The sequence below is a fragment of the Hordeum vulgare genome, chromosome 2H (assembly GCF_904849725.1).
Source record: "Hordeum vulgare subsp. vulgare chromosome 2H, MorexV3_pseudomolecules_assembly, whole genome shotgun sequence".
Lineage (NCBI taxonomy): Eukaryota > Viridiplantae > Streptophyta > Magnoliopsida > Poales > Poaceae > Hordeum > Hordeum vulgare.
In genome coordinates, this window is record NC_058519.1 from 538,494,241 (window position 1) to 538,521,876 (window position 27,636).

At 45.4% G+C, this 27,636-nt stretch overlaps 2 protein-coding genes across 2 annotated transcripts; one reads left to right on the forward strand and one right to left on the reverse strand.

Moving 5' to 3' along the window:
• The first annotated feature begins 8,799 nt into the window (after positions 1 to 8,799).
• Positions 8,800 to 13,100, forward strand: LOC123427086 (PTI1-like tyrosine-protein kinase 3). Its single transcript, XM_045111039.1, has 6 exons — positions 8,800 to 9,162; positions 9,260 to 9,631; positions 9,718 to 10,003; positions 10,138 to 10,270; positions 12,494 to 12,580; positions 12,668 to 13,100. The coding sequence occupies exons 1-6, from the start codon at positions 9,048 to 9,050 to the stop codon at positions 12,782 to 12,784; spliced, it is 1,110 nt and encodes a 369-aa protein (XP_044966974.1). The 5' UTR covers positions 8,800 to 9,047; the 3' UTR covers positions 12,785 to 13,100.
• Positions 13,101 to 13,428: 328 nt separating this feature from the next.
• Positions 13,429 to 20,609, reverse strand: LOC123427087 (CMP-sialic acid transporter 4). Its single transcript, XM_045111040.1, has 16 exons — positions 20,333 to 20,609; positions 19,497 to 19,762; positions 18,915 to 19,031; positions 18,588 to 18,644; positions 18,137 to 18,214; positions 17,034 to 17,078; positions 16,851 to 16,910; positions 16,252 to 16,374; positions 16,056 to 16,133; positions 15,744 to 15,813; positions 15,182 to 15,289; positions 14,924 to 15,057; positions 14,760 to 14,836; positions 14,460 to 14,508; positions 14,314 to 14,371; positions 13,429 to 13,730 (listed from the first exon to the last, which is right to left on the reverse strand). Exons 2-15 carry the CDS (start codon positions 19,662 to 19,664, stop codon positions 14,327 to 14,329), a joined length of 1,209 nt encoding a protein of 402 aa, XP_044966975.1. The 5' UTR covers positions 19,665 to 19,762; positions 20,333 to 20,609; the 3' UTR covers positions 13,429 to 13,730; positions 14,314 to 14,326.
• Positions 20,610 to 27,636: the final 7,027 nt, after the last annotated feature.

Here is a 27,636-nt window from a genome sequence, read left to right on the forward strand (position 1 = left end):
AGGAGAGAAGAGCACGTACCGCTGAGAACAAAGCCATGTCCAACCTTCTTGTCGAAGAGAATAGGGTCAGTGACATTGAACCGCAATGACATAGACGACATTAGCAAAAAATGACATGATATGACAAGGAGAGACAACTTGAAGAGGAGGATGCTTGCGTGTTACAGTGTCGGTGATGTTTTCCCATCGGGAATTGGAACCAATGTAACAGATGATTTTGATACCGGAGTTGGAACAAGTGCCGGCGATGGATTCGGGGGCGGCGATGACCTCGGTGATGCGGAGTCATTTTTCCGCGAACTGTAACGCATTTTGTGGATCGATGTTATATGAGGTATGCTAGAGATGCTCCTAGATGGATCCTGAACCTGAATAAATTTCTTGTGTGTACACTCATCTATACTTTCAGCATCGCTCTATGACTTTCCATCTACACATTTATATTTACTGTCAGCCAAATACCACGACATGTAGTGTAGTACTTCCTCCGTAAATCTTACCTACTAATAAAGCAAATACTCCTTCTGTCGTACGTCATTCAAATTGCCCTTAAAGTTGACTAAAATTACCCACCAAAGTCATAAAAAACATTTCAAACAAAAAAAATCTCCGGACTGGGCCAGCCCATGTAGGCACCTCCTATATTACGCTCTCGGCGTTGAAAAAAGATGCAGCACACCTGTTTGGGCCGGCCCATGCGTGGGCTCCTGTTTTTTTCTTTTCGGTTTCATTTTGTTTTTGTACTTTAAATAATTTAGAACTTCAAATAACTTCTCTTAATTTTAATAAACTGAGAATTTCGAAATAAAATGTTCAAAATAATAATAATTTTTTTGAGAATTCAAAAACAACTTAGGAGTTTTGAAAAATGTTTGCATATACAAAAAAATGTTTAAATTTTGAGAAAATGTCCATAAAATAAAAAAAATCAATGATTTTAAACAAACAGTTCGTGCCTCTGTTTTTAGTCTCGTTTTTTATTTCCATTTTTTTGTTCCATTTTTTAATTTAAATAATTTAGAACTTTGAAAAACTTTTGCAATTTATAAAGGTGAGAATTTTGAAATAAAAGTTTGAAGAAAACATAAAATGTTTGTGAATTCAAAAAAATGCTCGGGACTTTTGTAAAAATATTCGCATATTCTGAAAGAAATTCATAATTTTGAGAACAACGTTGGTGAAAACAATAAAAGTCCATGATTTAAAAAAAAGTTTGTGTATTATTTTTAGAGTGCAATTGAAAAAAATGTTTGCTAACAAAAAATGTTCATGCATTTCAAGAAATGTCCTAAAGTTTTAAAGACATAATATGATCAGCATCATTGAAGATTTTAATTATTTTTCTTCCGTTGCAACGCACGAGCCCTTTTGCTAGTTAATATAAAAATATTTAAAATACTATTTTTGTAATGTAAACATTCTTATACTCCCTAGGTTCCTAATATAAGTCTTTTAAGAGGTTTCATTAAAAGGACTACATACGAATATATATAGACATACTTTAGAATATAGATTCATTCATTTTGTTCCGTATGTAGCCCTCTAGTGAAATCTTTAAAAAGACTTATATTTAGGAACGGATGGAGTATTAATTTATAAAGCGAGTATTTGTTAATCGCAAGACACAAACACGCGCATATTAAGTTGAGGGACAGGGTGCGTGACTTTCAAAGCATTTGTTAGCGATTATCTCACTCGCCTCGACCTTGGCCATTCGAAGTCCACCCTGACCGTCCATGACGTTCCAGCTAAAGATGGCAGCTACTTTGAGTCGGGTCGGCAGACGTGTCATATACCTCAAATCATGGGTTTTGGTCAAAACACAGACGCGAGCGGGCGACGGTTGGAAGCCACCGGCGGGCGCCCAGTCAGGCTTACGCAGCTACCGTCGGTGCGGGAGGCGATGACACGGCCGTGCGGCCCACGGCAGAGACGGATAGAGGGACTGGTTCAACCTGCAGCGCGGCCGTGCCTGCACCTGCACCTGACGGTACGGCAAGCCGAGACGTGCCGTGCCGTGCCGCTGGAGGGTCTCTGGCCGGTCGCCCACCGCGCCCGGACGTCCCTCGCGCGCACACCGGAACTCAACGTGCAACACGGCAGCCTCACGCAACAGCGACACCAGACCAGAACGGACACCTCGCTCGCCATATTATTCTCCGCGAGATCAGATCAAAAGCGTCCAGATATATCCTCATAAAAGTCGGATAACAAAAAGACCGACCGGCAACAGTGACACTGGCAACCGTGCGCCACCTTCCTGTCCGGTCAGAGGCGTGTGAACGGCGTGAGAGCATGGAAAATACAATGAAAAACCTGGGTGCCAGCACACCCTATATGCAAGCCAAAAAAAAATAATTAAAAAAATTCTAAATCTTTTTTGGTATCGAACATGATCAAGTATTGTAACCGTATAAAAAGATTTGTTAGAGAATGACTTTCGTTGCATCATGGGTCAAAGATTCAGTAAAAATACACTATATATAAATACTATACACGCTATATTATCGTTATAAATTTGTCTTTTTTGTTTCGAAGTCATTAGGAATCATTTCTTGTCCAAACTTTTTATGCGAGTACAAAACTTGATCATGTTTGATTCCAAAAATGATTTAGAATTTTGCAAACTTTTTTTGAATTACTAATATTTTCTGACGCATATAGGGTGCGCAAGGTACTCGAGAGCACCGAATTCCCTCCCGTCCATGAGAACATCTACAACCGTAATATCCAAAAACCGGCAACCAAACATTTGAACGCACACGAAATCATGAAACCCTAACTTCATACCTCAATTTCATAATATATATACAAATAAAAAACCTATCTACTACAAAAACCTACGTAGTAAGGCTAAAGTACTCATCATCGCAGTTTTCGACGATCTACGTGTCCAACGCCGGGTAGACGAGCAAGTGAGGAAGCTCCTGGAGCTGCGGAGGCTCCAACATCTCCTCCCCCTCACTTACGCATCTAGTTCGGCGAATCCTCCGCTCTGTAGTGAGCATGGTATAGGTGGTGATCCGGCGTCTCAGCATGGCAAGCGGCGGATGGAAGTGAAAGTGTCGGCGACGGATAAGAGAAAGGGAAAGAGATGGAGCGGGCTAGAATCTTGTTGTCGTCGTTCGCCTTAAATAACCGGCTTCCTCCCTAAGGATACACGCGCCGCTGAGCGGAGGAAGTGCCCTTCATGTTCCCGCGTGGATCCTATCCATCCGACATATATGGCAAATGTGTCCGCACACAACCAAACATCTACATATCCATTCCATAATAGCAACTTCAATGGGGCGACCCATTTCATCCGCCGTCGTCCGTTTAGATTGGCGCGGACAAAAATGATGGCCCAACGCGCCGACCCATTTTGAAAACATATCCGCTCCACGTACGCGCCGACCCATTTCCGGCCTAAATCTGTTACTGGAATGCGTCGGCGCGGATGCAAAGCGGACGCGCGCGCGCCCTCTCGGTGTCCGCCCCCAACCACCGCGGTCAACATTATTTATGACGTCCGCCATCCTCGGGCCCACACGTCAGCGACCGCGGCCGGCCTTTTTTAAACGAGCATGCGATGGGTTCCGCCAGCTGCTTCCAGAACCCCGCCCGTCCACATACCGCCACCTCCTCGGCGACCAAAACCCTAGCACCATGGCCGGCAGCTTCCCAAACAAGGGCAAGGCCCCGCTCTACCCCCGTCGTCGTCTCCCCTCGGCCTCGCCAGCGTGTGAGCGTCCCGGTGCACCAAGCGCGGTGGCATTGGGAGCACCGTGTGCCACTCCCTTACCCCGATGTCACGTTGCCGCACCGCTGGCATCTGGATTCGGAGAGGATTCTGGTGCCGGCCGTGCCGCAGTCAGCGCGGGTGCATGCGGAGGAGGTGAGCCGCCGTCGACGTCTGCTGACGAAGGAGCAGCGGCGCGACCCTGCGTACGCGGCCGACTCCCCTAACTGGGAGATGTGGTTCGCGGTGGAGCAGGAAGAGCAGCGCCGTAGTGACATGCGCGAAGTGCGGCCAGGAGGCCCTCCGCCGCCCCCGCCTGTCGTCAGCGACTAGGACCAGGAGGCTGAGGCCGCCTACCAGGTGGCGCTGGCAGTTGTTCTCCACGACAGCGAGGAGGAAGCACGGCGTAGGGCCGACGAGGAGCCGGCATACCAGCAGCAGCTCGCGGAGGCCATCGCGATGTCGGTCGTCGACGACTGCGTCGTGCCACCTCCGCCGAAGCCTGAGCCCACGGAGCCGCGGGAGGTCTACCAGTGGACCGGCATCGTTAACGAGTTCGTCAGTGTGCTACCCATCTGGCTGGGTGCGACACCGCGGCAGGAGCAAGCCTACCTCGAGCACTGGAGGGCGCAACACCTATGGACGAAGCGCGTCGAAGGCCTTCGGTTGATGGAGCTGGAGAAAGAGGCGAAGGAGGAACGACGGGAGTTGGAGGAGGCGCAGGCCACCGCTGCTGCAGCGCTGCCACCGCCACCGCCACCAGCACCGCCACCGCACTGGAGGGCGCAACACCTGCGGGCGGAGCGCGCCGAAGACCTTTGGCTGATGAAGCTGGAGAAGGAGGCGGAGGAGGAACGACGGGAGTTGGAGGAGGCGCAGGCCACCGCTGCTGCAGCGCTGCCACCGCCACCAGCACAGCCCGCGCCGGCAGGACAGACGATGGCGGCGCACGCAACTGAGCTGTTGAACACGGCGTTCCCCTGGACCAGCCCTGCGCATACGCTGATCGACCTCACCAGCTCCGACGACGACGCCTAGGCGTAGTTTTAGTTTTTTTATGTTTAATTAGTGTAATGCGGACGCGTGGACTCTCGCCGGCCTTCGTGATCGGCTTTTAATGTTTAATTATGCACTTATATATATTTTTCGCACGCGGGCAAAGATGGGTCCAGCCAACATTGGGCGCATGCGCCAACACATTTGCGGAAGCGGACGTCCGTGTCCGCCTGGCCGATCCAAACGGACAAAAAACAGACAAAATCGCCGTCCGTTTGGGTCGGCCCGTTGGAGTTGCCCTAAGGAATGCCGGTTAGTTCGAACATTTAGAGCAACTCCAATGGGGCGATCCATTTCGTCTACAGTCGTCCGTTTGGGTCATCGCGGACAAAAATGATAACCCAACGCGCCGACCCATTGCCAAAACGCGTCCGCTTCGCGTCCGCGCGCCCCTTCGGTTTCCGCCCCCAACCACGGCGGTCAATATAATTTATCACGGCCGCCATCGTCAAACCCACGCGTCAGGGAACGTGGTCGGCCTTTTTTAATCCGAGCGTGCGGTGGGGTTCGGCCATCTGCTTCCAGAACCCTCCCCCGTCCCCATCTCGTCACCCCTCTGTTTCCTCGTCGACGACCCAGCAGCCATGGACAACGGTGACAACCTCGTCGTCTATGTCCGCCCGATGCTTCCAAAGGAGGTCGCCTACCTGCAGGCTAAGAGGACGATGCACCAGGCGCACAAGCGCGTCCGTGCTACGCCCGGCTTCTTCCAGAACACCCTCGGCGTCCATCCCGCGCGCTTCTTCCAGAGGAGGCCGCCTACCTTCAAGCTAAGATGGCGTTGCGCCTGGCAAACGAGCGCGTCCGTGCTGCGCTACCGCCGGCACAACACGCCCCCGCTCCGGCACAACCCGACCTCGCCCCCGCGCCGACACAGTCCGCCCCCGCTGAAAGGACGTGGATGACGCCTAGAGGAGGGGTGAATAAGCGCTTTAAAATAATTAAGGTTTAGGCTTGAACAAATGCAGAATAAAACTAACGTTTAATATGTCAAGCACAAAAGCTCAAACAACTAGGCTCACCTATGTGCACCAACAACTTATGCTAAGCAAGATAAACAACTAAGTGATAGCAAGATATATGACAAGAGACAATATGGCTATCACAAAGTAAAGTGCATAAGTAAAGGGTTCGGGTAAGAGATAACCGAGGTACGCGGAGACGATGATGTATCCCGAAGTTCACACCCTTGCGGATGCTAATCTCCGTTGGAGCGGTATGGAGGCACAATGCTCCCCAAGATGCCACTAAGGCCACCGTAAACTCCTCACGCCCTCGCACAATGCAAGATGCCGTGATTCCACTAAGGGACCCTTGAGGGCGGTCACCGAACCCGTACAAATGGCAAACCTTGGGGGCGGTCACCGGACCCGTACACGTGGCAACCCTTGGGGGCGGTTACCGGTACCCGTACAAATTGCTCGGGGCAATCTCCACAACCTAATTGAAGACCCCGACGCTTGCCCGGAGCTTCACACCATAATGATTGAGCTCCGAGACACCACCAAGCTTCTAGGACGCCAAAGCATCCAAGGAGAACAATATCTAGGGTACTAAGTACCAAAGGTAATAAGCTTCTCAAACTTCACTTCCACGTATCACCGTGGAGAACTCAAACCAATGCAACCAATGCAATGGCAAGAACACACAAAGTGGTCAAGTCCCTCACACTCAAATCCCTCAACAACAACGAAAGCTATGGAGAAATATGAGAGGAAGAACAAGGAGCTCACAAAGAACTCCAAGATCTAGATCCAAGGGGTTTCCCTCACATAGAGGAGAAAGTGATTGGTGGAGATGTGGATCTAGATCTCCTCTCTCTTTTCCCTCAAGAACAAGCAAGAATCATTGGAGGGATTGAGAGTAAGCAAGCTCTAAGAATGTCAACAATGGAGGTAGAACAAGAGCTCAACGGATAGATTAGGCCAAGGGAGAAGAAGACCCCCATTATATAGTGGGGGAAGGAATCAGACCGTTACCCCCACTTACAGCCCGAGCCCAGCGGTACTACCGCTGGCTCCAGCGGTACCACCGCTGACCCTCCAGCGGTACTACCGCTGACCCTCCGACGGTACTACCGCTGGCTACAGCGGTACTACCGCTGACCCTCCAGCAGTACTACCGCTGGTTGCAGTGGTACTACCGCTGAGCTCATGGTAGCGCAAAGATACTACCGGGCCAACCACCACCAAGAAAGTCTTCGCAAAAATGTCCGACGCAGTACAACCGCAAAGATGACGGTACTAAAAACTTGGAGCGGTACCACCACTGGCCAGGGGCGGTACTACCGCTGGGACAGCGGTACTACCGCCAGCTCTAGCGGTACTACCGCTAGGTCCAGCGGTACTACCGCTCGCCACTGAAACAACCATAGCTTTCGCATACGAGCTCCGAATCGAGCAAATCCAAGCTTGTTGGATTCAGGACGACAAGAGCTTGTTGGAAATCTTAAGACCATGCAGATATGAAAATGCCAATGATATAGAGATGTGAGTCCTCTATGAATGAAGAACCGGCAAAAACTCCAACATCGAAAACATCATAGTAGATGCATATGGACTCCGTTTTCGATGAACTCGAGCTTGTCACGAAGATGACCATAAGCTCTAAAACTCACAAAGAGAAACACCAAACAAGAACCAAGAAGTATGATGCAAGGATGCAAATGGTTTGAGCTCTCAACGAACGATACGATCAAGCTACTCACTTGAGAGCCCCCCTTGATAGTACATCAATCTATCCTAAACAGAAAACCTATCAAGGGCAAACTTATACCTTGCACCTCGTCCTCTTGAGCTAGATGATGATGATCTTGGCTTCCTCAAGATGGACCACCTTTCTTGATTGCGTTGGCTTGATGAAGACTAGTTGATTGCTCCCCCATACTCACTATGGGTGAGCCACTCTTCAGCATATCTTCACAAGTCCATTGCCACCACAATGGACGGCAAGCTTCAAGCATGATATCTTCGTGCTGATCCACTTGAACTTGCACATCGCAATCTTGATGACGATCACAACTTGACGTCATACTTCATGGGTTGTATGAGATCTTCCCTTTGACGCAAGCCCATGGAAACACACCTAACCCCCACATAGAACTCTCACGAAGACCATGGGTTAGTACACAAACACATAATGGACAATGCTTACCATACCATGGGATCACTTGATCCCTCTCGGTACATCTTGTATGCTTTGTGTGTTGATCATCTTGATTTACTCTTTGTCTGAGATCTTGATCAACCATGCGTCTCTATGACCATTCTTTGGATAATAACTTGAATACCAATTTGGTCATCATATAAACTCCTTGAACCCAACAGATGGACTTCAAGAAGTGCCTATGGACAAATCCTATAAATGTAACTTAAGGCAACCATTAGTCCATAAGAATTGTCATCAATTACCAAAACCACATATGGAGATATATGCTCTAACACCCGCTCCGGCACAGCCCGACCTCGCCGCCGCCGGCGAGGACATCTAGGTTTTTTTTTTTTCATAAATAATGTAACGCATGGACTCTCGTTGGCCTTCGTGAACGACTTTTATGTTTAATTATGCATGTTTGATGCACGTCGGTAAAAATGGGTCGAGCCAGCGATGGGCGCATGCGCCGACCCAAACGTCAAAACGGACGTTCGTGTCGGTTTGGCCATCCCAAACGGACAAAAAAAACGGATAAAATCGCCGTCTGTTTGAATCGACCGTTGGAGTTGCCCTTACCCTGCCTATGAAGAGTCCGGTTGGACTTCAAAATTCGTCGGAGCAGACAGCCCGTCCGGACGTCTCAGGCGGGTATGTGAGGTCCTGTGACCGAGCTAACCATTGTGGCGTTGGCATTGGGGGTGCATGAAGCTAGCTACATCGGAGACTCGGTCTCGGTCCAACTGCCCTGTACTAATCGTACGTTCCCCGGGCGGGTCCCCCGCACGCGAGGAAATCTGCGGCGAGATGTCAAGCTATTCCCAGCGACTGGACTACATTCTACTCCTACATATCACCTGCTCGACCGTTTCCCAGCCTCGGAACTTCGTCCACTACTTCCCACCCATGTCGCCGTAAGCTTCCTTGCAGCGATGTCGTCCACAGGCCGGTAGGCAGGAAAATTTCAGCACCTGGGTGTCGATAGATTCCGTGCGATACAAGAGCGGACAACAGCAACAACTAGTCAGTCAGTGAGTCAGTCGCCTCAAGCTTCCTTTCAAAGCTGCACCAGCACTAGCCCCTCTCTCTTTCTTCTTCTGCGGTGTGCCGCCGGCCGGCGATGAGTTGGTGGGAGAGCGTCAAGAGCCTGTTCGCCGATGGCAGCAACCTCGGTTGCCTGTCCTGCGTCGGGAGGAAGGCGCCCGACGACCTCTACTCCTACCCCATGGAGCCCGGTAATTAAGTGATCCAGAGTTCTTCGGTCGCTCCATCTGCCAGTAATTTCCCGTGCATGTAATCTAAGTATATAAATTTTGGTTTGGTCGTGTGCAGCGAAGGGGAAACGATCACGCGGCGGCGGTCCGGCGCCGGAAGAGGAGCCGGGCGCCATCGAGGTGCCGGCGGTGGCGCTCCGGGAGGTGAACGAGCTGACCGGCTCCTTCGACAGGGAGAAGCTGATCGGGGAGGGGTCGTACGCCAAGGTGTACAAGGTGACGCTGCGGAGCGCGAGGCTCGCCGTGGTGAAGAAGCTGGAGAAGAAGTCCAAGCACGCCTCCAACGACGTCTTCCGCCGGCAGCTGTCGGTGGCGTCCAAGCTGCGGCACGAGAACTTCGTCCGGCTGCTCGGCTACACCATAAGCGGCGACCTCCGCGTGCTCGTCTACGAGTTCGCCACCATGGGCACCCTCCACGACGCCCTGCACGGTACGCACGAGCCCACCTCCATTCTCGACCTTGAGCTACAATAGAATACACTGACACACGACGCCATGGATGGACCAATATGGCAGGGCCGAGGGAGGGCGTGGGGTCGCGGGAGGAAGTGGAGGAGAGGCCGGTGCTGAGCTGGGAGCACCGGGTGCAGATCGCGCTGGACGCGGCGAGGGGGCTGGAGTACCTGCACGAGAAGGTGTCGCCGCCGGTGATCCACAAGGACGTGCGCTCCACCAACGTGCTGCTCTTTGACGGCATGAGGGCCAAGATCGCCGACTACAACATGTTCAGCCAGGCCGCCGACATGGCGCGGCTCAACCGCTCCACGCACACGCTCGGCTCCTTCGGGTACCAGGCGCCGGAGTACGTGCCCCGCCCTCCTCGATCATCTGTCATCTCATACCAGCTCGCCGCCGGCGTCCTGTTACGAATTCGAATTTGACGAACGTGTCGATTGCTTAATTTGCTTGGTTTCTGAAAGAACTGAATGCATTCAGGTACGCGATGAGTGGTCAGATGACGAACAAGAGCGACGTGTACAGTTTCGGCATTGTCCTTCTGGAACTCTTGACTGGGAGGAAGCCGCTGGATCGTACGTTGCCGCAGGGGCAGCGCAGCCTAGTCAACTGGGTGAGCAATGCTTCTCAGTCCCATAATCATCCTACTATTCGTCAAGCTGATAAACTGTCAATAATCAACCGGTGAAAAAAATTAACAGACACTTGATGCAGACTAATGGTTATTTTCTTTCTGACAAACAAACTCTAGGGTTAGTTCTTTTGGCAGTTCAAGAAATAAGCCGTCTTTCTTTCTTATTTATTGGGGCTTCTAAGCTAATCATGGGATAACTAATTGGAAGCGCCTGGATCTCATTCGACTGAGAAAACAATTGGTCTCGATCGGATGAGGTGGCAGTTTTTCCTGTCCGGATGAGGTGGCAGTCCCATAAACAAAAAGAAACCCAGTTATTTTGTTTTGTGTTGCTAGTTCTTTGTCCTTGGTTGTCGGTTTTTATGGGTTTGTTAGATTTTTTTTCAACTTTTGTTTGTCCAAAAAAAGCTCAATTTTTTTTGTCTTGTGGGTTTTTTGTCCTGGGTAATAGGCCCTTTTCGCTACGGTTGCAACTACTACAACAACAAAAAAGAAAAAAAAAACAGGTTGTTGTCGCACCTTACGTCTTTCAGTTGCGATCGTGTCGGGGTCGGTTTCAACTACTAGCCTTAGGACAAGCATTTGCAGTTGGGTATCACAGGTTGCAGTTGCGGCCGTGTCGGTTAGGTTGCAACTGCTACATAGAAAAAGAAAAAAAAAAAGGATGCCCTCCATCACCCCGCTTGTTGCGGTTGCGGTTGGGTGTGCTTGGTTGCAGTTACAGCCGTGTCACTACGGTTGCAATTACTACAACAACAAAAAAGGAAAAAAGCAGGTTCTGTTCGCACCTTACGTCTTGCAGTTGCGGTCGTATCGGACCGGTTGCAACTACTAGCCTTAGTACAAGCGTTTACAGTTGGGTATCCACAGGTTGTAGTTGCAGCCATGTCGGTTAGGTTGCGACTGCTGCATAGAAATAGAAAAAAAAATGATGCCCTCCATCACCCCGCTCGTTGCGGTTGCGGTTGGGTGTGCTTGGTTGCAGTTGCAGCCGTGTCACTGCGGTTGCAACTAGTACAACAAGAAAAAAAGGAAAAAAGCAGATTCCGTTCGCGCCTTACGTTTTGCAGTTGTGGTCGTGTCGGGTCGGTTGCAACTACTAGACTTAACACAAAGCGTTTACAGTTGGGTATCACAGGTTGTAGTTGCAGCCGTGTCGGTCAGGTTGCAACTGTTACATAGAAAAAGAAAAGGAAAGAAAAAAAACAGAAAGGATGCCCTACATTGAAAAAGTGAATGATGCCAATTTGTTTCTCATTGGAATGAGTTTTAGCAAAACTCTAACTAATTTAGAGTCTCGGTAAATTTATGAAAACGGTTTACCTTTTAAGCTACAAAGAGGGAGCTTATTTTTTAAGCCATAAAAAAACTTGGCCCTAATATCAGTATATCAGTTGAATTTAATGCCCGGTAACTTAGGGTCAGTTCTTTTGGTAGCTTCTAGAATAAGTTGAAATAAGCTGCCCTATGCGAGTGCGGACGTTTGGAGCTCGGCCTCCATGGAGGCCGAAATTTTTGAATAATTTAAAATTCAAATTTTTCGGTTTCAAAAAAATCTGAAAAAAATATGGAAGTAAAGAAGGATGTTATGTGTATGTGTGCAAAAATTTAGGATGAAATACCTTGAAATACGATCTGCACAAAAAGGACAAATTCATGGCCTGAAACGATGAATAGTGTCATGTGTAAAAAAGCCTCAGATTTGTCTTTTTTGCACAGCCCTCATTTCAATGTATTTTTTTCTGAAAATTTACACACATGTGTGTTACGCCTTCACTTATCCCTGTATTTTTTTCAGAATTTTTTGAAATATAAAAATACGAATTTTCATGAAATTTGAGTTTCAAATTTAAAAGCCTCCATGGAGCTCGGGAGCCAAAAGCAATTTCCGGCCCTATGCAGCTTAATCTATAAGCCCAATCAAATATTTTTAGTTGGCCTTCTAGAATAAGCTGGGTAGGGGGCAGCTTATTCTAGAAGCCCAAAAAAGCTATCAAAAGAATTGGCCCTTAGTATTTTTCTTCTTTTCCTGCCATCACACAATACATCATGCCGGAATGTACAACATTCTCAAAGGGTCCAACCAGCTTCTGAGCAAGACAAAATTAAAGTTACCGTGGCAAACACATTTGCGTTTTTTCCATTCCGTTCTCAATCAAAGTTTGATGGGCCTCCTGCTCCTATCGATGGATGTACCTGCAGGCGTCTCCGCTGCTGACTGAAGACAGAGCTCAGGAATGCATCGACCCGAGGCTCGGCGACAAGTACCCTGCCACCGGAGCGCTCAAGGTCGGTCTCTCTCCCTGTCTAACCAGCCCTGAGAATTCTAACCAGCCCTGAGAATTCTGGTTCCGTGTGAATTGTCTCCCCCTGCAGCTAGGGAGAATCGCAGTGCAATGCCTCCAGTACGACCCAACCTACCGGCCGTCCATGGGCACCATCGCCCGCGTGATCAACTACGCCGTCGTGCGGGACCAGCAGGGCGTGGTCTGATGATGTCAACATGTTGCCGTTGCCCGGTGCTTCTTCCACCGTGCATGTCCAGTTGCCTCTACTATTGTACTCCCTCCGTAAAGAAGTATAAGAGCGTTTAGATCACTATAGTTAGTGGTCTTTATAGAGGGAGTTACTTTTTTGGAAGTTATGTACAGTATGTGTGATATGAACTTCGTAAGCTTGCAAGCCATGTTTGAGTAGCAGTCTTTGCCACGCGAGAAAACCTGTAGCCCGTCGCCAGAAGCATTCTATTTGTTCATGCTCATTCTGAAACACACGCACATGTATAAGATGATAGTATTGTTTTCTCTTCTGTTGTTTGCATCAAGCATTGGTGAGGAATCGTTAACTGGTACCTGTCTTTTGGCTCGCGAGTAGGAGATTAATGGGCCAATTGGCAAGTTAATCAGCCATTTAATCAATTAATCAAATGATTTTGGCAAGTTAATCAGCCATCTAATCAATTAATCGAATGATTTTTCAGTTTATCGGCTATTCGGTGACCCTATGAGCAGGGATTAATCGGCAAGTTAATTGGTTAATCAGATGAATTCTTGAATACGCCGTCAAGAAACGTTTATGGGCAGATACTGAGCAAAGCACTGAGCGCTCGTCAGGAAAATCAGATATGCAGCCTTCAATAATGGCAAGTACAAATGGATTTATACCGTTGATACAACACTGAGTACACTTAGTTTAGCCAAAAGGCTCATGAGAAGAACTATCATGTATTATCTGTGAATTTGTGTGGAATAAGTAGCATGTACCACCCCTCGTTGTCGACCCCAAAAAAGTTGGGGTCAAAAAAGAAAGAAAGAATAGGATGGCCTCGTACACATAAATAGTTCCTTTCCTTTTACAGTTTACAAGAGCGTTTGGTTTAATCTACCATCCTACATAATATTTGTGGTTCGCGGCAAAAGGAATGTTCTTCTATACCTACCTGCATGACAAAAGGGAAACAGGTTCATCAAAACTCTTGAGAATGAGATGCCTCATATGTTAAGGATTTGTAGTTGTGTGTGCCGAACATAAGACCAAATAATAAAACAAAAGTTATTTCTGTTGACAAACAATATAATAAATTATTAGGTTGCCGTAAGCCAGTGGGATCACTTTATGGTTATGTTTGGCCCATTGATAACGGATGTTCAAGCATACAGCCTCTTGTTCCTAAATATAAGACGTTTTAGCAGTTCAATTTAAACTGCCAAAACGTCTTACATTTAGAAACAGAGGTACTACTTTTACAGCCTTGAACTCTTTTCCTATACTGGCTGACAAATGCCAACCACAATGGCTACATGTTGAAGATGTAAGCAAAAGATGTAAAACGCTGATTACAATGGCTAAACTCTAGATGCAGCAAATTGGTTGTTTCATCTGACAAACAATTGAAGTGGTGTGGCAACATGAATGAACAGTTCCAAACTATTGCATTCAAGGTTCAGAACTTTGTAACTGCATGATTTACAAAGTAAAACAGTAACTTGTCTCAAGATGAAAATCAGAAGTATGAGACTCACCTCAAATATAGTGTTAGATTGGCAACAACGGTTTTCTATCGTCGCTAATGTGGCTTGCCTGAAATAATTGCCAGTATAGGAAATAAGTAAATATAACAGAAAAATGTTATCCCAGATTTTATTTAGTCAAACGATGTAGCACTTACATCATCAGCAGCACCAGCAGTCATATTTACAAAAGAAGAATCAGATGACCTGCCAAGAAGTTTTTTTGTATCAGATTATATGTTTGGATATATTTGTGAACGATACAAATGCATGCCAACACCAATTATTATGCACATCAATATAACAGAGAGAATCAATAAAACAGTTTGTTAATGTAAGAATAGCACCATGTCGAAGAAACCAGACAAGAACTTTTGCAACTACCAGAAACTAGAAATTTGAAGGTTGCTACTTGACACTTTCACAGAATAGAAAAACAAGGCAAGAGAAATATTCACCTATGTTTCTGTGCATCTCCCAACTCTAAAGTTCCAGCTGGTTTGTCATCTTTGACTTTGGCTAGTGGCGAGAAAAACTGAACAGAAATAGCTCTTATATAAGTTCAGTTGAGAGTAAGGACCAACTTGGCACAACAAGCTAAAGAACAAGAAACAATAATCACCTGGTGCATTGAGATAAACACTATTGAGATGCCTAATAGAAAGTTAATAGTCAAGGTATGTCCCAAAAATGCAGCAGATGCTAGCCCAGTAAAAATTGTGGCCACTGTTGATGAGTACTTCTTCAAAATTGTGTCTGCAGTATGATCTCCGTTAATCAGATGGAAATATGAGATTACGAAAGGATATTTCAGAACGAAGGGCCAAGGAGAGGTAAAAATAATATGGTATGAGAGAATGAAATGCCGATCATCCTTTACCTGCATACTTAAAGAAGAATGAAGAGAGAATTCCTTGCGCGGCATTGTTACAAATGAGGAAAAAAGTGGCCCTTGAATGCCCTCGAAGAATATCAAAACTCTCTGGCCCTGCAAACATATGGGCCAAAGTTAAATTATACATAGCTAATGCTGCAATAGCCAATAGGCAGAAGAAAACACAAGACACCACGAGCAGTCATGAAATGCGCAATGCGCAAGAGGACATGGTGTAAGTTCCTGACTTCGTAAATTAGGATATTTCTGCAAGATCCTAATGATGCTCAAGCCACATAGACCATAGTTCACGTCACAACATTTTGGTCAACATATCAAGCACTAAACAGCCATTCTATTTGCCTGCTTTGTAACCTCATAGGTAAAACAGAAACCCCAGCTTGTGTACAACACCTCTGCCGTTTGTAAAACCTCAAAACTACTCAGTAAGTGTTGTATACAATCTTATTCTCCTAGCCACACTCTGGACCTTCATAGTACAACAGTCTTAATGAATAACAGCCTTATTTGTTGTCAATGAAAGCAAGTTTTCACATATGATGGTTACCTTGAAATACGACGGTCCCTAGGATGCCAAGGAGATTAAAAATTGCACCATAACCATACAGAAACACATTCTGCATATTATGTTAAACAGTTAAGAGTGAATGAAAGGAATCAAAAAACAGAGGAAAGTGGGAATGGGGCAAGTGTATATTATGTTAAACAGTTGAATGTAAGTGCACCAAACTGGTAAGGATAAAAATGACATGATAAGAATGCTAACTTATTGTTTTTAGGCAGAGAACATAGTACGGCATTGTGCACATGGACTATCACTATTTGAAAGAGCGGGGAGCCAATCCTTAGTCAAAATTACCTGAAGATAGATGTTTGTGTCGAACTGACTTTTTAATGCATACTCGTTGTAGACAGAGGCAAACGATGGGACAGTAACCTACAATGTCACATACATATATAAACATGCATGAACTATGGATCCGATAATGATTTAGTCATCTGAAGCAACACAAAAAAGATAAATATAAAGATCAAACAGTTCAGTAGGAACTTACAAATATTAGTGTGTATATGTATGCAATTGCGGTGACTGGAAGACCAAAAGTTTTGGTGCCCTCGGGCATTGAGCGTAGTTGATTCACACTGATTCCAATAAGCAGCAGGGCAAGGGCTTCCCACTATTATTTATCAGAAAAGAATGGGGTTATTTATCAATATTGCTGAAAGCATTTGAATTACAGTGTTTGCAGAACACATACTTGTGTGCACTAGTTCTTCCTATATTTGATTTAATTGAAGTTGCAGTATTAACCCTGGTTCATTTTTAGCCAATTCAGGATTGCAGCTGAAAATGGCAACCATCATTGGTAGCAACTGATTTATATTAGTACTACAGAGGTCATGAGAAATATGGTGAGCAAAGGGGAGAACAAAACTTTGACAAAAGAAGTGCAACTTGCCTAATGGCTTGAAAAATCCAAAAAGAGTATCAAATGGAAATAAATCAAATATATTCATCCTAAGCCATTAATGCCTTTTCTATTTAAGAAGAAACACCTAAACAAGAGAAATTATCAGGTGTACACAGCAGCACGAATCAGCATACAACTGTAATTTAGTAAAGATATATGGATAGTTGCAATGCCAGCCTCACCTGAATTATAGAGAATTTCCTTCGCATTATAAACTTTAGGAGTACAGCTATGACGAGTACCTGGATTGTATAGAAACAAGTATGATATTAACAATTTTGCATTTTTCCAAACATATGGAGGCACGTATTCGCAGACACTGCATGGCTAAGCTCGAGAATATGGTAATACATAAAAATGAGTACCTTCAGGTTGCTTAGCATCTTCACAGTCGAGGGGTTGAAGTATAACTGCATCCGAAGTATAAGAAGATATTTTAGATAACAGAAGAATCACTTCCGGCCTCTGCATCTAGGATGCACCCAGCCTTTTTACAAAAATATAATATTTGTAATTAAACCAATGTCATACGGAAATACTAAAAGGTACAGCAGAAAATATAGCATGGTGTGCATTGATTCAATATATAATGATATAAAGGCAGTAAAGGCTCCATGTCCGAACTCAAGAAAAAAATCCAAAAAAATGGATAAATGAGAAAATTAGGATTTGTTCATCATCTGTACTCCTACTATGAGATTTCTGCCTTTAGAGTATTCCGTTGTTTGACAAGGAAACAAAAATAAAAGGCAGAGCTAAAAGAACTATCAGAAAATCATCGAAGGACAAGAGTACAACTTGGCACCCAAAAAGAAATCCTGCTGTTTGGTTGATACAAGTTACCAACAAAACTGATTTGAATCCAGCTGGCTGAATATTAAATTTGAAGCGACTTTTTGAATTCATTAGTTAAAATGTATGGTTTGATCCTCCCAGATGAAGGTGATAAGAGCATCTCCAGTCGCGTCCCCAGCCAGCCCTCCCAAGCGCCTTTTTTAGCGCCGGCAGGGAAAAATCGTCCCAGCGGCGCCCCCAGGACGTTGTTTTGCGCCGGATTTGGCCAAAAATAGCCCCGGCGATCCCAGGCCAAACCCAGCCCCCCCGGGGGGCGCTTGGGGGTGTCTATTTTTGCATACACAAACCCCACCTGTCAGCCTCTCTCCTCTCTCTCTCTCCTTCCTTTTTCTGCTAGGCCTACCATGTGCATGCAAAAAAGGAACCTCTCCTCTCTCTCTTTCTCTCTCCTCATGTGACCAAAAAATTTCCTTCTCGAGAGGACTCTGTTGAGCATTAGTTACACTGTAACATAATTATCAAAGATGCATACGTCTTATACATATAAATTGATAAACTACATCAAAATAACTGTAGGTTCTGTAAATATCAGGAGTGCCGAAATATTTACTGGAGAAAATACAAGTACATTTCACAGAAGAATGGGAGTTCAGCTAGTTCAATGAACATTTACCTGCATGATAAACTTTAAGTAGTTGTTGATGGCGTATAGTAGAGCGGGAATAGCTAAGAGTACGTTGTTACGGGCTGCCTATAAAAAAAAGGAATTGACAGATGAAACAGTTAGTTGCCATACTAGGTACGGAGCTATAATAAATAAATACTCCCTCCGTCCCAAAATAAGTGTCGCTGCTTTAGTACAAAATTTGTACTAACTTAGTACAAAATTTACGTCACTTATTTTGGGACAGAGGGAGTAAGATGCATGAAAACTGAAAGCAAGTCAGTTGGGCATAAAAACAACAAAAGAGATGAGCACCAATTGTCCCAAGGAATTGAAAACAAATAGAAACATTCTACGTGTGGTTTAACATTAGAAACAGAAGTAACCTCAATAATTGTGTACATGTTGAGCACAGTAACAAGAGAGTGCTAGTCGTCCTATGTTCTAAAAGATAAATCACCTGTACAAAGGTCGAAACTGACAGAAGTGACTTCTCCCCAACCTTCTGTTTTCTAGACTGTCAAATAGAGAAGCAACAACATTAGGGAGGTAACCCTTCAACACAATAGAACACACAATACCTTGTCATGCATAAATCCATTACTGCTGTTCTGCCAAAAAAAAATGAAATTCTAGTTTCTACAACACTTCGATTGACCGTTGCCTGTATTGCCAACGATGCACTAAAGAAGTTGGTGGTTCATAGCAGGATAGTATACAGATACAGATACAAGGAGTGAAACACAAATAACGAGTGAGGAAAGGATATTGGCCGGCAAGAACTAACCTCGATTATTAGCATTATCATAGCAAAGAAAACTTTTGTAACTTCTGTCAAAAAGTTAACACTGATGGGACTGAACTGAAATTTCCCATCAACCTTGCACATAAAGACTAGGATAGGCTGCAGAGCAAAATAAATTATTAGCAAAATTGTAAATTGTCTGCAATCAGATACAAGCTACAGATTGACTACATGTTTGTACGAACTCCACATTAAAAATGTACAGGTAGTCGTAAGCCGATTTAGTATTTACTCTAGGTGGAACGCTGCCGGATCTGCCAATATATCTTTTTGGCAAATTGATGAAAATTCATTTTTAAGGGAAACAGCAATTGAGCTTATGACAGCACTAGAGCATGAAGTCCACAGATGGTAGCCGTGTTTGGGAAATTCAGAAGAAAAAAATCTCTGGCAAATTGAGAGCACAAGCAAACCTAAATTACTAGAAGAAAGACATAATCATACATCCATACTCTATCAGAAGAAGCACATAACATGGATTCTGATTCCCATTATAGTGTTACATTTTTCCAGTAAACATATGCCACATTCTCAATCCCATCCAAACAGGCGTTAATGAAATACCTGAAGGCCGACCAAGACGCAGTCCCCGGACACAAGAAGGAAGTTGAGCACACGCTGTTTGGATGATATCTTGCTCTTGTGCTTGTCATATGCCCTTGATATGCTCCTGGGGGTCGCCACCACCTTGGAGTGGCAGACGCTGCATTCCATCACCCCATTCCTCTGCATCTTCTCAAACCAACCAGGACCAGCAGCACCACAAACAGCACCGGTAAGATATATATATCACTCTATAGCCGTGACATGTAAGGATTCCCTGCGCACACCTGTGTCCAAGACATAAAATTCAAAATGAGCAAACTAATCACTGCAAACCGAGTAACTACTACTCCCTCATTCCAAATTATAATATGTTTTAACATTTTTTTAATCAGATGCATGTAGACGTGTTTTAGAGTGTCTGTTCTCTCATTTCAGTTCGTATGTACTATGTAGTCCATATTGAAATATTCAAAACGTCTTATAATTCGGAACAGAGGTGATATTAGTTAGCATTTCCCTCCAAATTCACAACATTCCGCAGATTCACATATATCAGAGCCGAAATGAAATTTAACAAAAATAGCATGGCCGTGAACATAAAAACACATACTAACTTGCAAAGCCCGATATGACCCCCCATGAGCAGCTAGCTAGCTAATCCATGGAAGATCACAGAACTCCTAAAAAACACGCGACATAGCTACTGAGTCCCTGTCAAATGCAGAGCAACCGCGTGCTGCTGCCTACACCACTGGATCACAAGTCCAGAGTCAGACTACCCAAAACAAGTTCCAGCATCGCAGAAATGAGGCGAAAGACGAAGATATAAGAGGAACTCGTGCCCTCGACTGTACCTCGGGGGAGGTGGGATCGGCGGGCGGGATCTCGCAGATCTAGCCCCGCCGGAGCACAGGGAATCTGGCCCTGCCGGCTAGGTGCGGTCGGGGTTGCTTCGGCTGCGCTGCCGGCAGGCGCGCGGGTGCTTGCGTGGGCGGGGCGGCGGGTGGCGCTGCGGGATCTCGGGTCCGGGCGGGCGGGAGGGAACAGGGAAGGGAGGTGTGAGCGCGGAGGTGGAGCCGTGGACGGGGAGGTGGCGGTGATGACGGACGGGAGGAAGGCGGGTGCGCCTCCGGTCTATTTATTTTGCGTTTCGGGATTTGTTTTGGTCTCCTTCCTCTTTGCTGGAGGAAATGTTGGAAAGTCCCCGAGATTTACATCTTTCTTGTAGTCAGCCAATGCATGTTTTGTTCAATCCTTTCTTTTCTTCTCTTTTTTTTGAAATAAATCATGGATATGCATAATGGTATGCCCTCCATCCAAACACATATGATATGCATAAAATGGTATGCCATCCATCCAAACACATATGGCCTAATACAAAGTGCTTCAAGATTTGATTTGACCATCGCTTTGATCAATAGTAGATGAGATGTACGCTATAAAAATTATAGTATTGAAAAATCCTTTGAAATATGAGTTCAATGGTATGCTTTATGTGATATATATCTCATACTTTCTTTGTTCCTAAATAATTGTTGTTGATAAGAATTAAACTAGTTCTTCTCAACTACAGTTTTTTTTAATACAGAGGAAGTACATTATTAATATTATGGATGGTTAAATGTAAAAAACAAATGCTTATAAGTCCATATATGGATGTGATGAACAGTAAAATCGCTAAAAAAATAAAACAAAATCAAAAAAACTGAACTTTTTTGCAAGCAAGATGCTCAAATGTGTAATCTCCGTACAAATTTTGATGAAGTTTGGACATTCGAGGAGCCCGTGACAATAAAAAAATTATCTTTTTCGCACGGAGTTCAAACATAGAAGCATCTTACACCACAAAAGGGATTTTTTTTTTCTTTACTGTTCACTCGGTGCATCTGAGCTCGGGTTTGAGATTGAATAATCGGTCATATATATCAAATAAAGAGAGTGCTATAAGATGTAGGGCCAGTTCTTTTTTCTACAGAATCAAGATTCTGAAAAATTCAGAATCTGCTTCTTACAAAATTTGTCGTCCATTTCTTTTCTAAGATTGCAGTTTGAAATTATGGATTGAGTTGCGTGTTGAAATGTCGGTATTGCCCTTTGTTGTTTTAAAAGGTATTCTACCATTACCACTCATCATCCTCACATTAGCATCGAACAACAACATTTACCCATCGAATACCACTATTTATCTGGTATCAAAATATCACAGTAGAAAATACAGGAGAAAGAGAGGAACACCATATTCATCTAACAACATCATTCATAAAAATTCGTACGCTACCATCATCTAATAGTGTGTACTCTTTGTCAACATCGGCATTCTTCCATCTGATAGCATATAGAAATCTATTTATCCATTCATCTAACAACAACACACGGGAGGCTTCAATCCATCCATGCAGCTAGCAATTAACATACAAAATAGAGGAACAAAGTGATGATTGCCGTGGGTTGTACGAAGGAGATCGCTGGGCGACTGATTTGCTTCAAAGAGAGGGATGGCTGGCTGCGTCGGCGTCTGGTGGAGGCAGAGGGGCCACGGCCGTCGCTGTTGTCTAGAGGCGGTAGGGGAAGATGGGGTACGGAAGGAGTCGGGACCGGTGGCGATGAGGAACGGGCCGGCGTAGCCGATGTCCAGGATGGCGAGGCGAGGCCGGCGGAGACGTTGGAACCCTAGCGCTGACCCTGCTCGAGGTCGCGCGATCCAGACGTGGGTAGGTCGATGGCATTTTTGTCGTAATAACCTGCTGCAACAGAGACACTTTTTAATTCGAACCATTTCTTTTGAGGGAGTAGCCAAAATCTTGAGATTCTGGGAAAATCCAACTATTTTAAAGATTTTGTATTGCACTAGGATTCTACAGAATCCTCTCAAGATTTTGAAGACGCAATCGAGTTCTTTTGGCTGCAGATTTTTCAGACCAAGATTCTCTATAATCTGCTTAAAAGAACTGGCCGTATACACCTGCAGAGTTTGGTGCAAAAGCATATTACTACGTGCCAATGTAAAAGGACTAAAATAGTGCAATTTGCAAAGTGAACCAATAAAGTTAGAGCATCTTCAAAAAAAGTTTTTTACATCTCAAAAAAGAGACAACTCCAACAGATGATGTATATTGGAGATGTACAAGTGCAACTCCAATAGATGGTGTATTTGAAGATGTAAAAACTAGTCAGTCGAGACCCGGGAGGAGCGCCGACGAAACGAGTGACGGTAGAAGGTGCGTCAGTGGCCGAACATCGAGATTCAGGAGGTCAAACATGGCGGGGGGAGCTTGAATGGTCGACGACGTTGATGTGTATCGATTGGTGGACTGGTCGCGACGGGGCAGCGGAGTGGCGACCGTGTGGTGCGAGAAGGTCTATTCCCGTGACGGAAAAGCGGCAACGGCGTAGCGACGGGTGTGCGGCTTTAATTCGACAATGATGGGAGGAGCTCAAATCATGCGGCAACAATTCAGCGGCAGAGAGGCGGCCAATTCAACCGATCTAGAGGTGGGTGACGGTGGTGTAGTTGCGGAACCGGTGGCGCGAGCGGTCTAGTGGTCGGATCTGGCAGCGAGGCAGTGACGGCGTGGTGCGGTGGGCGAGCGGCACGGCAGCAGAAGTGCGACAAGATGGATTCGCGACTACGTAGTGCGACGGGCGACGGGGATGGACAGCGGGGTCGGGGATGGACGAATGGGCGATGACGGCAACGTTTTTGAACCAGGAATCATCGGCGGCGGAGGCGGGCAGGCGGGTTGAAGCCGAATGAAGACGATTAGGCGGTTGGCACGCGATCGACAATTTTACATGTCCTTAGATGTCATGTAGGTGAAGATGTATATTTGCATTTCGAGATCTCGTATTTTACATCTGGAAGAGATGGTGATGTAACATTTTTTACATCTACATCATTTATTATGATGAGTTTTTAAGCCTCAAAATACAAATTTTTATTGTTTTTACATGTACATTATTTATTGAAAATGCTCTAGGTGGCTCCGATGTTGGAGCGGTTTGCAATGTCACAACACTGGCTCGTTTGAATGGAATAAATCAAGAAAACAGTCGCAAGTGACTTCACTGTATTTTTATGCAAAAGTAAATGTTTTGTCCAGCTCGCAATCTCGCCTGGTTCAACCCTTGCACACTAACAACTAATATAAATTCAAAAAAAATGTATTGAGCTTGATCATTTGGGTTTGCTCTTTGTTCCCAAGTGACGGAGTCACGGTTTTCAAACTCACAATATTGCTAAGTATGCTACGCCCTACGATCCATGATGAGTTTCGTGGTTTGAGTTCTATTATGGACTAGGGGGTTGTATCTTTAGAGCATCTTCAATGTCAATCTGTAAATTTCTTTGATATATGTTTGTTTTATGTCCGGACATGGTCCACGAACATGATGTAAAAAGAGCAATCCAATGTCAATTGCAAAGTATTAGGCTAGGAGGAGAAAAGATAGATGTGATCATGCATTTGATGGAATATATGTGGGTTGGGAGAAAGAGAAGAGGGGGACCATAAATGTGTGGATGGGAGGAGAGAGAAAAGAGAGTGATCATGCATATGATTGGTTAATTCTATGTCCGAACTCCGACAAGGTTCGTCATGTTGGTCTTCTGATAAATGTTGGTCTTCGTTTTACCAGAATTCGTAAGTTTAAACAGCTGAGCTGATATATATAGATCCCCATTAAATGATAAAAATTAAATCAGTTGGCATCTAGCATGTATGGCACTCCTTAGGTGCCATAACACGGGATACGTCTTACATTATAAAACAGAGGGGTATGTTTTAGGCCTTATACAATGTAAGACATTTAGAAGAGATGCTTAAAAAATAAAGTATTTTTTAAACATTAATACTTATTTATAAAGAGTAGACACTTAATAAGAACTGATGCTTCAGAAAAAAAATCAATTTAATTTCTAAGCACCTTCATAAACAATTAGCATTGTACAAGGCCTTAGGTAAATTCGAACTGAGGGAGGGAGGGCGGTGCAAAAAGGAAATATACGCACGCATTAGTAGTGTGTCTGAGCTCTACTTGTCTTGGCCCGAAGCGAGCGGCTACCCTGTCGCTTTGCGCTTCAGGTTCACAAAGAAGTGTAGCTGCAGGCTTCTCTCACCCTTTTTCGCAGCGTCCTTTTGCAGCACGTTGTCAGCATGCCATTTAGAAGATTTCCACGAATGTTACTCCCTCCGTTCCTAAATATAATTCTTTTAAGAGATTTCACTAGGTGTTTACGTAGAAAGCAAAATGAGTGAATCTACATTCTAAAATATATCTATATACATCCGTATGTAGTCCACTAGTGGAAGCATTAAAAAAACTTATATTTAGAAACGGAGGGAGTAGGTTCGAAACCAAGCACATGCACACAAGCAATAGCAGTGGCCGGACTAAGCAATACTCCCTCCGTTTCAAAATATAAGACCTTTTAGGTATTTCACTAGAAGACTACATACGGAGCAAAATGAGTGAATCTATACTCTAAAATATGTCTATGTACATCCGTATGTAGTTTATAATACAATCTCTAAAAGGTCTTATATTTAGGAACGGAGGGAGTACATTGGAATATTGCATGGACATCTCCAGCGGTAACAGGCAAATTTCCTACCGCATCCATCCACGCACACGAAGAATGATACAGATGCGGAACCACAACATCTAGCCGTAGCCGCATACATTTCAATCCGTATTTTAATAAATTGAATAAAACTCATGGAAATCGAACGTTGTTTATCAAAATTCGGATAGAAAATAACACAAATCATCCATGCTTATTATGCCAATTAAGTCTAATACAATTTAAACATATGTCCAACAGGTTTTTGATCTATGATACGTCATGACAGCGCGTGCACTTAAATGGTTGTTCCTCTTTCATATGATACACCACGACAACACGTGCGGGCTACATATAATATGTACACCAACATTGAGTGAATGAGTCAATCAACATGTGCCACGTGCAATGGACACATTTCCTCGAGCCGACGAACCACGTTGCAAAACAGGTGATGCTGATTTGGATCATGTGTGAGCGATACGACAACGACTTCACGTTGTGTGGTCGAATGATGTACATATCGTAGGGCGCAATGCCCTTTCGTGCATGAAATGTTTCGTGCATTTGTCGCCAGAAGTGCTCCCCTCTCGTCCTGCCTACGAAATCTGCGAATGCGGCTAATCACACATCGCACAACAACTCATCCTTCATGCCCGAGTAGCTCACCATCCTCCGAACTCTAAAAACGACATAGCATTTGAAATAAGCTCAAATGGTATTTGACCGAACACCTGATGGACGTGGTGACCGCCATGGAGGTCGTCGACACGGGGCAAAGTGTACGTGGGTACAAATGGCTCCACGGTGGAGAGCTCCGCCGTAGACGGCGAGCGGGCGCACCGGTGCTGATTGCGGACGCCCATCAATGCCTCTCTAGAGGTTAGAGACGTACAAGGAGAAGTGGTGGCGGAGGTGGAGGGTGGAAAGCAGGGGTAGAAGGGACGAAGTGCAAGGAAATGGGACCGGGAGGGGGGTGGGTGGGTCGGGGTTTCGAATAGTTTTTTGTGTCAGCCAGGTATTCACAATGGGGAGGGGGAGGGAATGTGACACGAGTCTTCCTGGTGTGCTTGGTAGTTGTTCCCACTCTAGCATTTGTTAGGGAACGTTGCATGGGAAATAAAAAAATTCCTACGCACACGCAATACCTATCCATGGTGATGATCATCTACGAGAGGGCAGAGTGAATCTACATACCCTTGTAGATCGCTAAGCGGAAGCGTATATAACGTGGTTGATGTAGTGGAACATCTTCACGATCCAACTCGCAGCCCGTCCTGCGATCTCATCACGATCCGTCCCGCGATCCCATCACGATCCATCCTGATCTAGTGCCGAACGGACGGCACCTCCGCGTTCAGCACATGTATAGCTCGATGACGATCACCGCCTTCTTGATCCAGCAAGAGGGCGGAGAGATAGATGAGTTCTCCAGCACGGCGGCGTGGTGGTGGTGGTGGTAAACTAATCCAGCAGGGCTTCGCCTAAGCACCGTCGAATTAGACTAGAGGAGAAACAGATCTAGAGAGAAGTAGAGGGAGCATGTGGCAATTAGGGTTAGCCCTCACCTCTAAAACCTCTAGTATATATAGGAGGGAGAGAAGGGGAGGCTGCCTTGGCCCCTCCTCCAAGGAGAGGTTCGACCGAGCCAACAAGGGAGGAATCCACCTCCCACAAGGGAGGTGGAATCCTATTAGGACTCCTTCCTAATTTAGAAACCCTTTCCATGTTTTGGTTTTTTGCCTTATTCCTCCACTCCAGCCACATGGGACCTTAGGGGAGGCTTTGGCCAGCACACTAGGGGCTGGTATACCTCCTCTCACAGACCATGAAACCTTTGGATCGTCACATCCCTCCCGGTGGTCCCCCGGTACGCTCCCGGCACTCCCGGTACACTACCGATGAGCCCGGGACTTTTTCGGTGACCAAAACAGGACTTCCTATATATAAATCTTTACCTCTGGACCATTCTGGGGCTCCTCATGGTGTCCAGGATGTCATCTGGGACCCGGAACAACCTTCGGTCAACAACACCTATAACTCAACTATACCGAAATGTCACCGAAACTTAAGTGTGCACACCCTGCGGGTTCGAGAACTATGCAGACATGACCTGGGACACTCCCCGGTCAATAACCAATAGCGATACCTGGATGTCCATATTGGCTCCTACATATTCTACGAAGATCTCTATCGGTTGAACCTATATGTCAAGGATTCAGTTAATCCCGTATGATGTTCCCTTTGTCCTTCGATATGTTACTTGCCCAAGATTTGATCGTCGGTATCTCCATACCTAGTTCAATCTCGTTACCGGCAAGTCTCTTTACTCGTTCCATAATACAAAATCACGTGATAGACTCCTTAGTCACATTGCTTGCAAGGCTTGATGTGATGTTGTATTACCGAGTGGGCCCCGAGATACCTCTCCGTCACACAGAGTGACAAATCCCAGTCTTGATCCATGCCAACCCAATAGACACCTTCAGGGATGTTGGTGAATGTCGCATGGGAAACAAAAAATTTCCTACACACACGCAATACCTATCCATGGTGATGATCATCTACGAGAGGGGAGAGTGAATCTACATACCCTTG

What these genes read in the sequence shown, in the direction of transcription:
- LOC123427086 (XM_045111039.1), top strand. Translation starts at nt 9,048, where the DNA reads ATGAGTTGGTGGGAGAGCGTCAAGAGCCTGTTCGCCGATGGCAGCAAC. An exon ending in CCTCCACGACGCCCTGCACG is followed by an intron (nt 9,632 to 9,717) that starts GTACGCACGAGC and finishes CCAATATGGCAG; the next exon opens with GGCCGAGGGAGGGCGTGGGG. An exon ending in CTGCCACCGGAGCGCTCAAG is followed by an intron (nt 12,581 to 12,667) that starts GTCGGTCTCTCT and finishes CTCCCCCTGCAG; the next exon opens with CTAGGGAGAATCGCAGTGCA.
- LOC123427087 (XM_045111040.1), bottom strand. Translation starts at nt 19,664, where the DNA reads ATGCAGAGGAATGGGGTGATGGAATGCAGCGTCTGCCACTCCAAGGTG. An exon ending in GGAAATTCTCTATAATTCAG is followed by an intron (nt 16,375 to 16,850) that starts GTGAGGCTGGCA and finishes GATAAATAATAG; the next exon opens with TGGGAAGCCCTTGCCCTGCT. An exon ending in GGAGATGCACAGAAACATAG is followed by an intron (nt 14,509 to 14,759) that starts GTGAATATTTCT and finishes ACTTCTTGGCAG; the next exon opens with GTCATCTGATTCTTCTTTTG.